At 35.5% G+C, this 16,898-nt stretch overlaps 1 protein-coding gene across 1 annotated transcript; it reads left to right on the top strand.

The window, feature by feature from the left end:
• Positions 1–3,597: 3,597 nt before the first annotated feature.
• Positions 3,598–4,533, top strand: Or8k39 (olfactory receptor family 8 subfamily K member 39). The gene has a single exon (NM_001000313.1). It carries the CDS (start codon positions 3,598–3,600, stop codon positions 4,531–4,533), a length of 936 nt encoding a protein of 311 aa, NP_001000313.1.
• The last annotated feature ends 12,365 nt before the right edge of the window (positions 4,534–16,898 follow it).

Raw genomic sequence — 16,898 nt, 5'->3', positions numbered from 1 at the left:
GAGAAGAAATATCTCGTCACATAATAATCAAAACAACAAATGTACATAGCAATGAAAGAATATTAAAAGCAGTAATGGAAAAAGGTCAAGTAACACATAAAGGCAGACTGATCAGAATTACACCAGATTTCACAACAGAGATTATCAAAGATAGAAGATCCTGGGCAGATGTCATACAGTGGCATCTAACAATGGCAGTGTCTGTGATGTTTTTGTCTGCTACTGGGACTCTTAGTCACTTAATGGGCTTCCTTGTCCAGCCTATGAAGGCTTGTTTCTCGTTTTATGGCATCTTGTTAGGGTGTATTCAATTCATGCCAATGGGAGTGTTTCTATTTTCTGAAAGGAAACAAAGTAGCAATAAATCTCAGGAGAGGGCAGAAAAGGGGAACTAGGAAGAGTTGAAAGGAGGCCAGAGGAATTGAGAGAAATGGAGGAAGAGGAGGCTGAGGTAAGGATGAATTATATGAGATAAGAATATATGCAAATGGAAAAATAAATTAATAAAAATATCACTGAATACCAAGAGCAATGTAACATGCTAACATTGGGATGGGGAAGCCCAAAGAACCTTAAGCCTAGACAAAAATAAGAATAAATTTAAAAAAAACTAAGGAATGATGAGTTGAGAAGAATAAATTGCTCTTCTCCAAGTAATAGTCCCATGTTTGGTTATACTGTACCAAGTGACTAGTCCTGAAACAATATGTATACAAAAGAGTGTATGTGTGTGTGTTTCTACATGTGCATACATGTGTTTATGTGTCACACATATGTATACACATATACCTAACTTTTTACAAATCTATATTGATTGTTTTTAAAATCAAAATAAACAGAAATAAAAATGTACTTTTAGGACAGAGAAACTTTATACACTCATAACCTATGTTTCAATGAAAACCTTAGAATATCATTGCCCATTAGATCTTAAGGAGAGAGGACTGTAAACAAGACAGGAATATAGCCCAACACTGAGAAATGCCTCCTGTTACATAATAATCAAACACAAAATGCACAAAACAAAGAAAGAATATTAAAAGCAGTAAGGGAAAAATAACAAGTAACTTATAAAGGCAGATCTTTCAGAATTACACTAGATTTCTCAACATAGACTAGTCATTTATGAGTGAAAGCAAATGCAGGACATGCCTCTAACTTAGAAAATGTAAGATTATATACTTTTTTCTTTCTGGGGGCCTAAAACTCTCTTTCAGGACTGCACTGGACAGTTGGAGCTATTAACGATTTCATACCCAAATGACAGATATATCTTCACTTCTCTCTTGAGCTTCATTTCCTCTCCCTCCTAAAATGTAAATAAATAAAAATAGCACTTACTATAACCCCAATATTTTGGTAAATTTATTTTTCTATACTTAATATAGTAACTTCACATTTACTATGTCCAATGTGATTTGTAGCAAACGTCTGCTGGTTTTTTTTAACCTAAATGAGTTAATGTATTTTTATTAGCAACTCATTTTCCCACTCTCACTTTCTGCTATGCTCACTCAGTACCAGATTGTACAATTTTAAGTATTTTAGATACGTGTGGACTTGGTCATATTTGTCCTGTGGTTGGTTCCTATAATTTCCTGCCCTGTTTTTTTAGTTTCATGGTATTATTGGATAATGGATAAGCACTTTGTCCACTTGTTCATCAGTGACTGTTTCAACTTTTAGCTATTTATTAGATGTCTTCAGGGAATATTAGAATGCTAATATCCCTTTGAGATCAAAATGGTAATATTTTAAATTCCAACCCAGAAGTAAGTTTTCTAATTCCTTTACTTAATATATAATTCACACATAATGCAAATTCTCCCTGCTATTTAGTGAACAACCTTCAAGCAAATCAGTATGCATGGTAATGCTTTAGGGATACTCAACAAATAACTTACAACTCCACAGGGACTATATCTAAAATTCAAGCATAATTCATAAATCATCTCAGGGAATCCAATAAAAGAAGCACATGGGAGAATGAAGAGCAATGTTTTCTCACAGGTAAGACAGGAAGGAGGCTACTTGAGTTGTCCCACGCCATCACAACGCACAGCAACAGTCACACTCTACTCCAGTTTTTTCATATAACAGGAGAATGTTTCTGCTTTATTTCCTGTGACTCCTTCACTATCATACCCGAATCACAGTAGTGACAGGACCTCTCCTTTCCTTATATTTTCGCTATTGATTATAGATTACACATTAATATGTATATTTGCAACACTAAAGCTGATTACAAATATTTATTTAGAAAATGTATTTCATATATATTTACTTTATGGTTAATACATTCTAAAGTAAGAGAGGAAATGAAACACAAGTAAAGGGATTCCATAATGTTTAATCCAGAAATGAAAAATATAAGTAAATTATTTCATATGCTTCTAAATATTATGATGTTTGGAGTATCAAAACTCTTCTGTGATGCTCTTATTTATCATGCTAATCTGTGAGTGAGAATGTTTTATCTGTTGTTGAGGCAAAAGTCAGTTTTCATGTCTTATTGACTGTGTATGTCTATAAAAGACCACATTTTATGGTTATGTTAAAATTGTTACTTTACAGGGTAATCGAATGGAAATATTTCATTGTAAGTAGTAGCATAAAAAATATTCAGTGATAGTATTATTGGGTGACAAAACAATGAGCCTTGTTACACTGAACTGAAAAATGATGCAAAGACACATCTATTTGTGGTTCCAATTATTGAAGGGGTTATCTAATGTTTTAATCTCATAGATTTGAAATTCATGACTAAAAATCTATCTCACTAGAACAGCACCTGGGTAACAACTGTAAACATACATTGAACTTCAGTGTTATTTACATGTAACACACTTCACAGATATGAACATACATAGTAAATGGTATGATTCAGTTAGAAATTGCATTGCCTTTTCTAGTTTTAGCAATGTCATGTCAGTATTATAAGGTAGAGAGAGGAAAAATGTGCATGTTGTGACCTATTAAACTCATTCTTTATTTAATCATTATTTTACAATTGTCAAATAAAATATATGTTTACAAAGAATAATATTTATAAAGAATATTCTCACTTTCAACTATACCACCTGTGGGTATAAAAAATTCAGAGAACTTTCTGTTTTTCTTTCTTTTGACACAAGGTCTTCTAGAAATCAGGCTTGCCTCAGATTTACTTGATAGTTGATTCTGTCCTCAAGCTTCTGATTCTCCGAGTTGCTACTGCCAGAATAACAGAATTATAGGAATGTACGACATAGTTTAGGAAATGCTAGGAAACTAACCGAGGTATTAGTAAATGCTATTGAGCTGTATCTCATTCCATATTTCTTTTTATAGGGTTGAATTATGGAAATGTGGAGATGGTGCAGCAGTTAAAAGTATTTGCTGCTCTTACAGAATATAGAAGTGCATTTACATCTTTATATCTCTCTTTTATTCTTCCATATATATAAATAATATAATTTTGAAATAATTATTAGATAATTTCAATATATAACATGTATGACAATGATGTATTATAAAAATCACCTTATTATGACATTGAATGACATTAAAAATTAATTTAACTCTTTATACCCAGAATAAATTTAGTAATATGACTTCATGGAGAAACAGAACCTCACAGTTGTGAATGATTTCATCCTGATAGGATTCACTAATCACCCTGACCTGAAGGGCCCATTATTTGTACTGTTCCTCATCATCTATCTGATCTCATTTATGGGAAATATGGGCATGATTATACTCACAATAGTGGATTCGCGGCTGCAAACACCCATGTACTTCTTTCTCAAACACTTGGCTGTTACTGATCTTGGTTATTCTACAGCTGTCGGACCTAAAATGTTAGAAAATTTTGTCGTGAATCAAAATACAATATCCTATTATCTGTGTGCTACACAGCTAGCTTGCTTTCTTCTGTTTGTTACTTGTGAACTTTTCATTCTGTCTGCCATGTCCTATGACCGCTATGTGGCCATCTGTAACCCACTGCTCTATACTGCCATTATGTCACAGAAGAAGTGTTGGCTACTAGTGGTTATTGCATATCTGTATGGTTTGTTTCTGTCTCTCACAATTACTTTAAAGATGTTCAGGCTGTCATTCTGCAGCTACAACGTAATCAATCATTTTTTCTGTGACTGCATCCCGTTGATACCTTTGATTTGTTCCAACACTCATGAACTTCAGTTGACAATTTTAACATTTGCCATTTTTGATCTAATTTCTTCTCTTCTGGTTGTTCTTGTGTCTTACCTCCTCATCCTCATAGCCATTCTGAGGATGAACTCTACTGAGGGCAGGCGTAAGGCTTTTGCAACTTGTGGATCACACCTGACTGTGGTCATTGTCTTCTACGGGACTTTGATATCTATGTATTTACAGCCTAATTATAGTCACTCTTTTGATACTGACAAGCTGGCATCCATCTTTTATACCATGGTTATCCCCATGTTGAATCCCTTGGTCTACAGCTTGAGGAACAAGGATGTGAAAGATGCTAGGCAGAGGATATGGAAGAAGATGTGCAAGATTTGAGGCACCATTTCATGGGCGATGTCCTGGACTCAATAAAAGTGAGAAGAGTTGCTGAGCATTAACAGTAATTCCTGTTGCCAATTGGCTGTGGATATTCTGTGACCAACACTCTCTCTCTCTCTCTGCTCCTGTTAGCAGAAATCCTTCTCACTATGATACACTATATCCCTGGCTACTGAAACAGTAAGCTGAAGTAATTTATTTTTCTCCTAATTTGTATTTCTCAAGGTACTTTTCAAGAATCAGAAACACTGGAATATTTAAGTTTTTAGTTAGATAGAGGCAAAAAATCCACATTTTTAAATTCCTTTATGAAGTAGGCATGAGACTCTCAGCTTCTGCAACTTACAGCCTTCAGAAGTCTTTATTTCCTCCCATGTATTTCTGAAAAAATGAATCCTATCAAAAAAAATCTTAGAATTGTGAATAAAGATGCAGTTCAAATTCTTCAGAGTGTATTTTGAGGAATGAGTGTGTGTGTGTGTGTGTGTGTGTGTGTATGTATATATATATATATATATATATATATATATATATATATATATATATATATATATATATATGTGAGCTAAGCAAGAGCTAACCACTAAGCTAAATCCCCAACCCCTATATTTTAAAAATAAAGAATTTTCAAAAAGGACAATATAGCATGGTTCATTCATGATAGAAAATTTTCTATCGTGTATTATCTTTTAGGTATTTGGATAACAAAATAAAGGTATATCGTTTTCTAAATTGACTCGTCCTTAACTACAACCAGCATACAATGGTAATGTCCTCATAAGAAGCACAGGTAAAGTTTTAAAAATCCTGTCTAGTTATGATCATAGACAAAATACGTTTTGATGACCAGATAAATTAAAATGATAGACACAGGAAAAATTAAAGATAGCAAGATATAGTACTGAACAAATGAGAAGAGTAGCAGGTTAATCTTTGAGCATACAAGCTACAATATTAATTAATATGTGTATTCATGTCTCTGAAGTTAATATAACTTCCTTCAGAAAATACTTCAATGATGAACTGTATATAACTATGTTTTTTGAACTTTTATAATATTAAGAGCTTAGTTATTCTACATTATAGAATAAAACAGTGAGTTTGATGAGTTTGATGTCTTATTAAAATATTTATGTGAGAAAAATACCTGCATATAGTTTTTTAATGTAGTCAGTAATTGACCTAATATCAAGATTTCCTAACATAGAATGAAGTTTTTTTTTAAAGAAAGATATAACTGAGTAATCTTGCTGTTGTTTCAGTTGCTTTTAAAATTTTAAGAATATACAAATATTTTAATATTTTTAGATGTATGTGAGTTTTTGACTATTAGGTTAGAGCCAGTTATAGATAAATCCCTCTTGGGTTTCCCATAGAGCTGATATAATTGCCAAGTAATACCTCAGGAAAGTAGAAGATAGATTCAGCCTCTGTTAATGTAGACTAGTAAATTCTATCCAAGTAGGAGCCTAACATTTTATTCTTATGTATGGAAGAGACCTGTTATATTGCGAAAATCTATTACAGTTAAAATTATTAAAGATATTATTACCTACCCATGGAAAAAGCTGTTTCCTAAATTTTTGACTAAGGTAATGTCATAGATGTACACACACACACACACACACACACACACACACACACACACACACACACATTTTTTCTGTCTTGGAAAGAAATCAGGCTCATGATGAATTTTGTTATACTGGTGTGAACCACATACTCAAATGCTTGTGATTCTGAGTAACTGGAAGCAAGGAACTAATCCTATTAAACAACATAAACGGTTATATCCTACTCATCACTTTGTTTAAAACCTAGTTTCAGCTACTCTACATTCTGCCTTTGAGAATGCCTCTCTTACATTGAATACAGTGGGTCTAACTCTAACCTTGCCAAATCTTCTTTTAGACCTGTGGACTATTTCTCCCTGGCAATAACTAATCCATGTATCAAGCTACAAGCACCAACCAAACAATTTTTTTCTTTTCCTGTTTTAGTTTGTTTGTTTGTTTATCTATTTTTAAGAAACCAAACTGTCAAAATTGTCAAAACAGATAACCAGTTGGTATGCTCTTCCATGAGGAACACCGTTTCTTCCACTTTCAGTATTCCTTGGTTGCCTGGAGCTTGTCCTGTAATGTCAGTACCCCCTGGGCTTTCCTCACCCACCTCATCATATCCATTGGTGTCAGTTGTATTCAGCTTTTGTTTGAGAGACTGTGTTGTTGAGATTTTATGCATGCCATTTGTCTTGGATGATACCAGGATGGCCCCTTGTGACAGGGATTCACAACTTGTGGCTTAATAGAATTCAGTAGCCACTCGACTTGTTTTTGGTGACAACTTTGCATTTCAAATAATGTGTTGTTTAGAGGATCTGGAACTCAATAGCCCTGGCTTTCAAAATTTAGACTCCTACCTTGTTTTGGCACTTTTCCCTGTTACTAGTAAATAATATCGTCTCCTTTTTGGAAATAAATTAATAAAGTAATTTTCAAATGGAATCAAACAATACAAAACATCAATTATTTTTACTTAATATTTATAATTTATTTATTTTATATGGATGTTTGCTCACATAATTTAATGTGTACTACACCACTGTAAAAGTACAGAGAGGTGAGAGGAGGTCACCAGATCCCCTGGACCTGGCGTTACAAGCTGTGTGCTATGTGAGTCTTCTGCAAGAGCAGCAAACAATGCTCCAAAACGCTTCTGTTGCATCTTTCCTTATCCTATTTTCAAAATTTCTAAAGAATATTTATTTGATGTTACAAGCTTATAAGGGTGTAACATAGATGAACTTTCATGGAAAACTATTAGTTTATAAAACCAGTAATACACAAATCTATATTACACATATTAGAATTATGACAGGATTTTATATTTGATTTGTAGTGAAAATGCATAATATCAACCATAAATGGAGGGGAAAAAAGAGAGATGGTTCCAGTCCTATACTGAAGGCAAAAAAAAATAATAATCCTGCCTATGTTCAAGAAGAAAATGGCCCATGCTTCATAGTTACTAAGAATGGCCACCCAGGACAACATTCCAGATATAAGAAATCATACAGAAAATTTCACAAAATCCAAGTATGAATCAGATACAGAGAACATGAATAAAACATAACCAACAAGATTAACCCATAGAGGTTGGGGATTTAGCTCAGTGGTAGAGCGCTTGCCTAGCAAGCACAAGGCCCTGGGTTCAGTCCCCAGCTCCTAAAAAAAAAAAAAAAAACTAAAAGTAATTTAAAAAAAAAATTAAAAAAAAAAAGATTAACCCATAGAAAACCAGAATAATTCAGATGATGACTAGCTCAATGAATGCCACAAATCAGACCAGGGAAAGGTGACTTTTATGTGTATCAGAAGCAACCATCTCCATGAGGATGTTCCCACACCACCCCCATCCCATCAAACCTCCCTACTTCTTGGGGCCTCCAATCTCTTGTGGATTAGGTGCATCTTCTTTGACTGAGTCCAGACCTGTTAGTCCCTCTGTTGTATACATATACATATTGGGAGCTCATCATCTGGTCTTTGCTGCCTGGCTGGTGGCTCGGTGTCTGAGATTTCTCAGGGATCCAGGCTAGTGGACACTGCTGGTCATCTTATAGGGTTGCCCTCCTCCGCAGCTTCTTCTAACAGACATCTTTGTGAAGTTGGGGGAGGAGGAATGGAATGTGGAACACTCAGAGAGTGGACCAGGCAGTGATATAAAGTCTGAACTGTAAAAAATTTACATATAATAATAATAATAATAATAATAATAGAAAAATCATTACAGTAAAAAAAGTTTAAATTAATTGCCTTGATTAGAATTTTGGAATATTAATATAGCAAATTTTAAGTAGGATTCAATAAAAAATATATTAAAAACAATAACAAAAAGAAATAACTGCAATATCCAGGACATGTAGAATGTGACAGAGGAAAGTCTTATTTTATTGAATGCATAGAAAACATAAACTCTGTAATAAGCTCACATAACACAGAAGTTGGTTGTAGACCATTAAATGGGGCTGTGAAAAATTGACAACAAAAGAGATTCTGAGTTCCAAAACTAACAAGGTAAGACATCTGTATTGCATGATCTGAAGTGAATTTGGTTTTGTACAGGAAATTAAGCAGCATGAAATGGTAAGAGATGCAGAGTAGCAGGTATTATGATGACTCAGTCACACTTGGGGAGGAGAAGAAAGCAATCACAGGAGGGGTGAGGGTAGGTGGGTGGGAAAGAGGACGGGGAGGAAAAGAGGGGAACCATAATCAGGTATGGGGGAGAAACAGGACTTAAACCCGGAGGGACAGCAGAGAGAATGAAAACAGGCAACCTCGGAGGAGGTTGGTGAAGCCCTCTAGACTATATCATAGACCTAGGAGGTGAGAGACTCTCAAGACTCAAAGGGAGAGAGCCTAGATGAAATGTCCTACGGTGGCAAGGGGGAACTTGTGTAGAGCCCACCTCCAGTAGAAAGAGGGCATCAAGAGGAAGGATGGGTTTTTATCCCACAGTCAAAAATCTCTGACCCAGAATTGTTCCTGTCTGAAAGAACTGCAGGGACAAAAATGGAGAAAAGCCTGAGGAAAAGGAGGTCCAGTGACAGGCCCAAATTGGGATCCAGCTCAAGAGGAGATCCCAAGGCCTGACACTTACTGAGGCTATGCATGCTCACAGTAAGGAGTCTATCATGACTGACTGCCCTCTGAGAGGCCCAACAGGCAGCTCAAAGAGTCAGATGCAGATATTTGATCCCAACCATTGGACAGAAGCTGCAGAGCCCTGTGTTTGAATTAGGGCAAAACTGGAAGAAGCTGGGGAGAAGGGCAACCCTGTGGATTGTTGTCTATGTGCAGGTGAGGGCATGCACAAGATAAGGCAAGGCCTGTGATTGGGCAGTGAAAAAGTAAGGCGGGCACAGAATGTTAAAGAGAGAAGAGAGTGGAGAGAAGAACCAAGATGTAGGAGGAGAAGGACTATCCAGAGCTGTGTGGCCTTGAAGGGTTCATAGATAGTTATGAATGTTTCATAAGGGATAAATTTTATCGGACAATTTGTCTTATCTTGGTGAACAGTTCATAATAATATTAATTGGTTCAGAGTTTATTGTTCAGATGTTTTGGAGGGTGAGGATTTACTAATATAAATCTGATTGATAAATTACAAGCTTATTGAATTTTGATTTTAGTAGGTTACTGGGAGTTTTGACTATGACCATAGTGGGCAGATGCTGGGACTGTGAACAGAGTTCACTCGCAATAGAGTGGCTGCTACTGGGGCTAGAGAGTAGCCGGTGACAATGTGGGGCTAGCTATGGCAGCTAGATCTCTTCAGGTCCAGAGTAGAGCAGGTGACAGCTTGGGATGGAAAATGGAAACTTAGGGAATCGGGTTGATGCATTTTGTTGATTATGATGAAAATACCCCACAGATGCCATGTGGCCTGATGGTTCTGACAATATTGTTTGTTGGCAGATTCTTTTTTTTTAATATTTACCTCTACGTGACCCAGTAAGAAGCCCAGTAATTTCAACTAACCTGGACCCCCGAGATCTCTCAGAAGCTGAGCCACAAATCAAGCAGCATACAGCAGCTGGTATGAGTCTCCTAACACATATAGAGCAGAGGACTCCCGGGTATGGGTTCAGTCAGAGAAGATTCACCTATCCCTCAAGGGACTGGAGGTCCCACGGAGTTTAAAGGTCTAGTGGGGGTGGGGTTGGGGTGGGGGTGGGGACATCCTGATGGAGACTGGGGAGGAGGTAGGGATGTGGAATAGTCAGAAGGTGGACTGGGAGGGGGTAAAGTCTGGACTGTAAAAAAGATTAAAAAACAAACAAACAACAAACAAACAGACCAAAAGGAAAAAAGAAATAAAGAAAAAAGCAAAAAAGAAAAATGAAATAAAAAGAAATGTAAAAACACCGAGAAAATACTGTATTAGTTTGTGGAGCTGAGAGTTCCCAATGATCTATATAACAGATGCTAAGTTTCCAGAGAGGAAAGTTACTGAGAAATGTAAAAATAAGATGACTTAAATCTCACAGTTATCTGTAAATCACATTTATATAACCATAGTGACCAGGTTAATCCTTCTGCTGCATCTGACGTTTCATGTCTGGTGACATCATGATCATTTCTGTTTTATATTGAGAGAGTATCCCCAATTATTCATTCAGTTTTGTCTTAGAAGTATAGTGACCCTACACTTTGGCCCACACATGTGCATGCTGCAGTATAAATCAAATTAAGAAACTACTTATTTCATTTCTTGGTAAATTTAAGAAGTTAAACCCTACAAAAGCTCCTCCCTCCCCCAGGAAGATCTTTATTGTAGTTCATTTTTAGTTCTATTTTCTGCCACCTAATGACCAACTACAATACTTTTCCTCTTAAATTTCAAAGCTCTGTAAATATTAAGGTTATTAAGTTCACCAATATAATAGTAGAAAGTATACTTTAGGAATTTTATATTTTCTTCGAGTAATATGGAATTAAAAATATTTTAAAGTGATTAAATACAAGCAAGTAAAACCCATGTTTGCAGAATCAAATGAGCACAGTTACATCAAAAATATAAAATGTCTCTGTGTTAGAAAAATGTTGCCTTAAGCTTACATTTAACATCATCATACCAGATTTCAAAGAAAAATGAATTGCCTCCTAGGTATTCTTTGTCATATTTTAAAAGTTTCTTATATATTAATTTTTCAAATTTAACTTCAGGAAATTTTCACAGATCTAGTTTCACTCCAAATTTTCCTTTTTTTCTTTTATTGTATTGTTATTTTAACATCTTGAGATAATAAACTTAATTCATTTTATTCTTTACTTTCCTCCTAATAAACACTCCTAAATACAGTCCTTTCTCATTTTTCAAATCTATGAACACCTTTTTATATGTAATTTGCTGTTATATGTATATGAGTGCATGTACATACAAAAATAATCCTATGTGTAGTCATTTGACTCCATATAATGTTACTTATATGTATGTTTTCAAGGAGGATTATTTGTATTGGAAAAACAATTGTGTTTTTCCCTAGGGAAAACTATTGCTTCTGCACCCAGGATTTTCCTGTTGCTTGTAGTTTTTTATTTTTTTGTTTTTTGGTTTTTGTTGTTCTTTTGTTTTGTTCTGGTTTTTGGTTTTTGTTTTGTTTCTTGGTTTTTTTTTATACTGTTGAAGTCACATTTACTTTTCCCTGTCTGCTTTGGTATTCATTAACATAATTTTTCAGCTTGTATTTAGCCAATTATGTTGGTGAGGCTTTATGGGTTCAATTTTCTGAAAGTACTGGGAGATACAAACTCATAGCAAACATTCTGATCTCCTGTTTTTTACAATTTTTTTCACCATCTTATGCAAGATTCCCTGAGTCTTAGGTGCAGGAAAATTTTGCATATATATATATATGTGTACATATATATATATGTATATATATATATTATGAATGGATTCCAGGACTTTGCATTTTGATTGGCTTTAGGTTTTGTTGTTGTTGTTGTTGTGGTTGTTGTTGTTGTTTTCCTTGTTTTTGTGTTTGTTCTTTTTTTGGTCTGTTGTTTTTGTTTTTGTAATTTGTTTGAGTGTGGTGAAGGCCACACTTATTTGTGGGTGTAAGAACAGATGTTTATTGGGTGTTGTTAGAGATTTGTTTCTTTAGCAATCTGATAGCTGTGGATCCTTAAATAACCATGATTTCACTACTATTGAGTAGAGAGTTCACTTAGTTATTTCCAATACAAGTTACATTTTCCCTCTTGTTTAAAGGACTTAGGTCTAATTAGAAAGGTTTTTTTAGGAGCTGAGGACCAAACCCAGGGCGCTGCACTTGCCACCCAAGCGCTCTACCACTGAGCTACATCCCCAACCCCTAGATAGATATTTTTTTTTTTTACCACCAAGATGTGCGTGTCACTATTCAGTCCTTCGAGTTATTGTGTCATGCTGGTCATTGATACAGTTCATAGGAATCATAGGTAGGCAGCACTGAGGGTTGCCTCTCTCCTTTAGAAGCTTGAATAATGCCTTCTGTTACTATGGAAGGTAGTCTTCAGTGAGCAGGTATTGTGGTTTTCTAATATGGTCCTTGCCTCTTACCCAGAACATATCTGCCCAGAGAAGAATATTTCATACAAAGTACACAGAATTTTGTGTTTTATAAAATTTTTCTTAAGTAAAATGTTAATAGTATGATTCTTTTTGCCCATGTCATTTTACATACCCCCTTTTCATCAGTGTTTATTTATTTCCCCAATTTTCCTAATGACCACACCCCCATTTCCCATTTACCCTATCAAATCACTTGTACTCTTTAACTTCTTCCAACCTTCTTTGGCATTACCTCCCTTCAACTCCCTAAAAGGACTCCCTGTAGACTTCCCTGATCAGAGCACATTTGTCCTTTTATTTCAGTCTCTATTACTCCCCAACCCTGCTTTCATGGTAAAAGTCAAGTTTTACTCTCGTGATTCCTGCAGGTTCTCCAGGACATAAATTCAGAACTGCGGAGCGAGGAGCCTGCAGTCAGAGTAAACATGTGACATTTGTTTTTCAAAGTCTGAGCTATGCCACTCAAAATATAGTCTTTCTTTACATTCCATACATTTATCTGCAAGGTTCATGATTTAATTTTTACTCACAGCTCAGTAGTTTTCCATAGTGCATAGGGACTATAACTTCAGTATCCATTCATTGTTTGAAGGATGTTAACCCTGTTTCTATTTACTAGCTATTATGAGCAGAGCATTACTAGGCATAGATGAGCAAATAATGTCTGTGGAGTTGGATAATAAGTTTTCAGCACATGCCAACAGAGTTGTCCTTGGGTGCTATGGAAGATTTATACTTTTGACAACTCTCTACAGGTTTTTTTAATCATTATTTTATTGTACGTACCATTTTGTAATTCCACCAACAGTGAATGAGAGTTAGCTTTGTCTAGCATCCACTCAAACGTTGCTGTTCGTTGTTCCATTGATCTTTGTCATTTCTGACTGGAATAAAATAAAACTTCAAACAGTTTTAAATTTTACATTTAGTTCTGCATTCATTTGGAGTTAGGTTTTTGTGCAAAGCTATAGATGAAGGTCTAATTTCATTCTTCTGCAAAACTTTTATCAAATCCATTTGTTGAAAATGCTGTCTTTTCTCCAACTTATATTTCTGGTATATTTGTCAAATATTAAGTGACTGAAATTACATATCCTAATATTTGGATCATGTATTTTGTTCCAAAGGGATACATGTCTATTTTTGTGTCAGTAGTATTCTGTTTTTTTTTTTTTTTTGGTTGTCCTATAGCTATGTAATATATCGTAAGATCTACAGCAGTATTCTCTCTACCACCATTCTTTTTACTGGAGATTGTTATAAATATGGGAGTATTTTGTTATTCTGTGTGAATTTCAGTATTTTTTAAAATTCTGTGAAGAATGAAATGAGAATTTTTATTATGGTCATATTGAATCTATGAATAGCTTTTGGTAAATCGGTCATTTTCACAAAAGTTTGGTCTACCAATCTATTAGCATGGAATATATATATCCTTTTTAATTCCGATCAGTTGCTTTATTTCTCCAGCTAGTATTTAAGTACAATGCTGATAAAGATTAAAGGTAGGAGACATCCCTCTCTCCTTCGTAACTTCATTAAGATTGCTTTCAGATTTTTTGATGCAGAATGATGTGCCACATTTTTAATATAGCTTTTATCATGCTAATATATATTCCTTCAATTCTTACATTCTCTAGAATTTTTATCATTAAGCCTTGTTGGAATTTGACAAATAATTTTCTACATCTATTAGTGAGATCAAATCATTTTTATGTAAGTTCAGTCATATGACGTATAACATTTGACTACATATTTTGAAGCATTATAGATTTCAGTGATAAAGCAAACTTTGTGATAGTATATAATATTTTTCATGTATGTTTATATTCTGTGCTTACAATATTGAATTGAGTAGTTTTGAGTATATGTTCGTTAGGCATACTGCCCTGAAATTTAGTGGGTCTTCACTTGGTTCATGTATGAGAGTGGTGCTAGCTTCATAGGAGGAGTTTGAAAGTATTTCTTTTTGAATTTTCCCTTCTTTGGTTAGTTTCAGATGAACCAGCTTTATATCTTCTTAGGTTGATTTATAGAATTTTTTGTGACTCCATGTATTTGGGGAAGGTTTTGGATTGAAATCTTTTAAAAAATTATTTTATTTGTTTACATTTCAAATGTTATCCCCTTCCTGGTTTCCCCTCCAAAATTCACTCACCCATCCCCCTCCCTATGTGTCTAAGAGGGTACTCCCCTGCCTATCCATCCACTCGTCCCTTACAATACTAACATGCTCCTTCTCTGGGGCATCAAGCTTCCACAGGATGAAGCACCTCTCCTCTTACTGATACCAGATGAGGCAGTCCTCTGCTACATACATACTGGAGCCATAGACTGGCCCATGTATACTTTTCAGTTGGTGGGAATGGGTCTCTTTAGATTGACAACATGACATCATGGTTTAGTTTTGGTTGGTTTGCTGAATGTAGATATTTGACATTACTTGTAGTTTTTTAGATTAAATACATTTTATTAATTCCTCTTCTCTTCCCTCCCCCCTCTCTGCCCACCCCCTCTCTCCTGCCCCCTCCCTCTCTTCTCTCTCCCTCCTCTCTCTCTCTCTCTCTCTCTCTCTCTCTCTCTCTCTCTCTCTCTCTCTCTCTCTCTAGCTCTCATTCTCATTCTTGCTCTCTCTGGTTAGTAAAGCCATGGTTGTGCCAATTTGGTTTATAATACTCTAAGGAATGATGCCTTGGATTTGCTGAATCCCTTTATTATATTTTCCTTATCTATTTATTAATCCTTTTTTTATTATTCTCTGATATTGACTAAGTTTAAAATTAGTTTGCTCTTCCCAAATGCTTGTGTTATAGGAATAAGTAATTTAATTTTCTCCTGGCCTTCTAGGCCTCTCTGTCTTCCCACACCTGATTCTAACCCCCATTCACTTCCACCTTTCATCTCTCACCAAGAAGCCGCCCTCCCTCCACCTCCAATCTCCAATAACTGTTTTGTTCCCTTTCTCAGTGTGATTTAAGAATTTCATCTTGGGCATTCCTTCTTGTTTAATTTCTTTAGGGTCTATAGGGTGTATCATGGTATTCTGTTCTTTATGATTAAGACCCACTTATCGATTAGTATATACCATGCATGTCCTTTTGGGTCTGGGTTACCTAAGGATGATATTTTCTATTTCTGTCTATTTGTCCACAAAAGTAATGGTCCCCCTGTTTTTAATAGCTGAGTAGTATTCCATTGAGTAAATGTAACACATTTTCTGTATCCATTCTTTGGTTGAGGGACATCTGGGTTGTTTCCAGTTTCTCCCTATTATGAATAACACTGCTATGAAATAGTGGAGCATGTGACTGCATAGTATGGTGGAACATCTTTTCTGTATATGCCTAGGAACAATATAGGAGTGGTATAGGAGTGTCTTCAGGTACAACTATTTCCAATTTTCTAAGAAACCGCCAAATTGATTCCCAGATTGGTTGTACAAGTTTGTGATCCCACCATTAATGAACGAGTGTGCATCATCCTTTACACGTACTTATGGACTTTTGCTTGAGCATTTAGCCATTCTGATTGATGTAAGGTAGAAGCTGAGGGTCGCTTTGATTTGCATTTGCCTGATGACTAAGGACTTCAGGATTTTATATTTCTTTTCATCGTTTGGGTTTTTTTTCCCCATTTTTATCTACTGGTGATAAAATAAAATATTATTTTATGTTATGTCAAATTTTTTACACTCCAGATTTGATTTCCCTCCCAGTCTCCCCTCTGACTGTTCCACATCCCATACCTCTGCTCCACCACCTTGTCTCCACGAGGATAGCCCCTTGCCTCCACCCTCCACTCCAGAGACATCTAAACTCCCTGGGGCTTCAAAGTCTTCAGGGTTCTGTGCATTTTCTCTGACTGAACCCAGAATAGCAGTACTCTGCTGTACATGTGGTAGGAGCCTCAAATGAGCTTCTGTATGGTACCTGGTTGGTGCCTCAGTGTCTGAGAAATTTCAGGGGTCCAGGTTACTTGAGACTGGTAGATTTCTTATGGGGTCATCCTCCTCCATAGTTTTCACTATCCTGTTTTTTTTGTTGTTGTTGTTATTCGAAATGAATTTTCAAATTGTTCTTTCTAACTCTATAAAGAATTAAATTGGAATTTTGATGGGGATTGCATTGAATCTGTGAATTGCTTTTGGCAAAATGGCCATTTTTACTATATTAAACCTGCTAATCCATGAGTATGGGAGGTCTTTCCATCTTCTGAGAACTTCAATTTCTTTCTTCAGA

The sequence above is a fragment of the Rattus norvegicus genome, chromosome 3 (assembly GCF_021556685.1).
Source record: "Rattus norvegicus strain SHRSP/BbbUtx chromosome 3, alternate assembly SHRSP_T2T, whole genome shotgun sequence".
NCBI lineage: Eukaryota > Metazoa > Chordata > Mammalia > Rodentia > Muridae > Rattus > Rattus norvegicus.
This window is presented reverse-complemented; position numbering and strand designations above follow the sequence as displayed.

Excerpts from the sequence above, each read along its gene's own strand:
- Or8k39 (NM_001000313.1), top strand. The coding sequence starts at position 3,598 with ATGGAGAAACAGAACCTCACAGTTGTGAATGATTTCATCCTGATAGGA.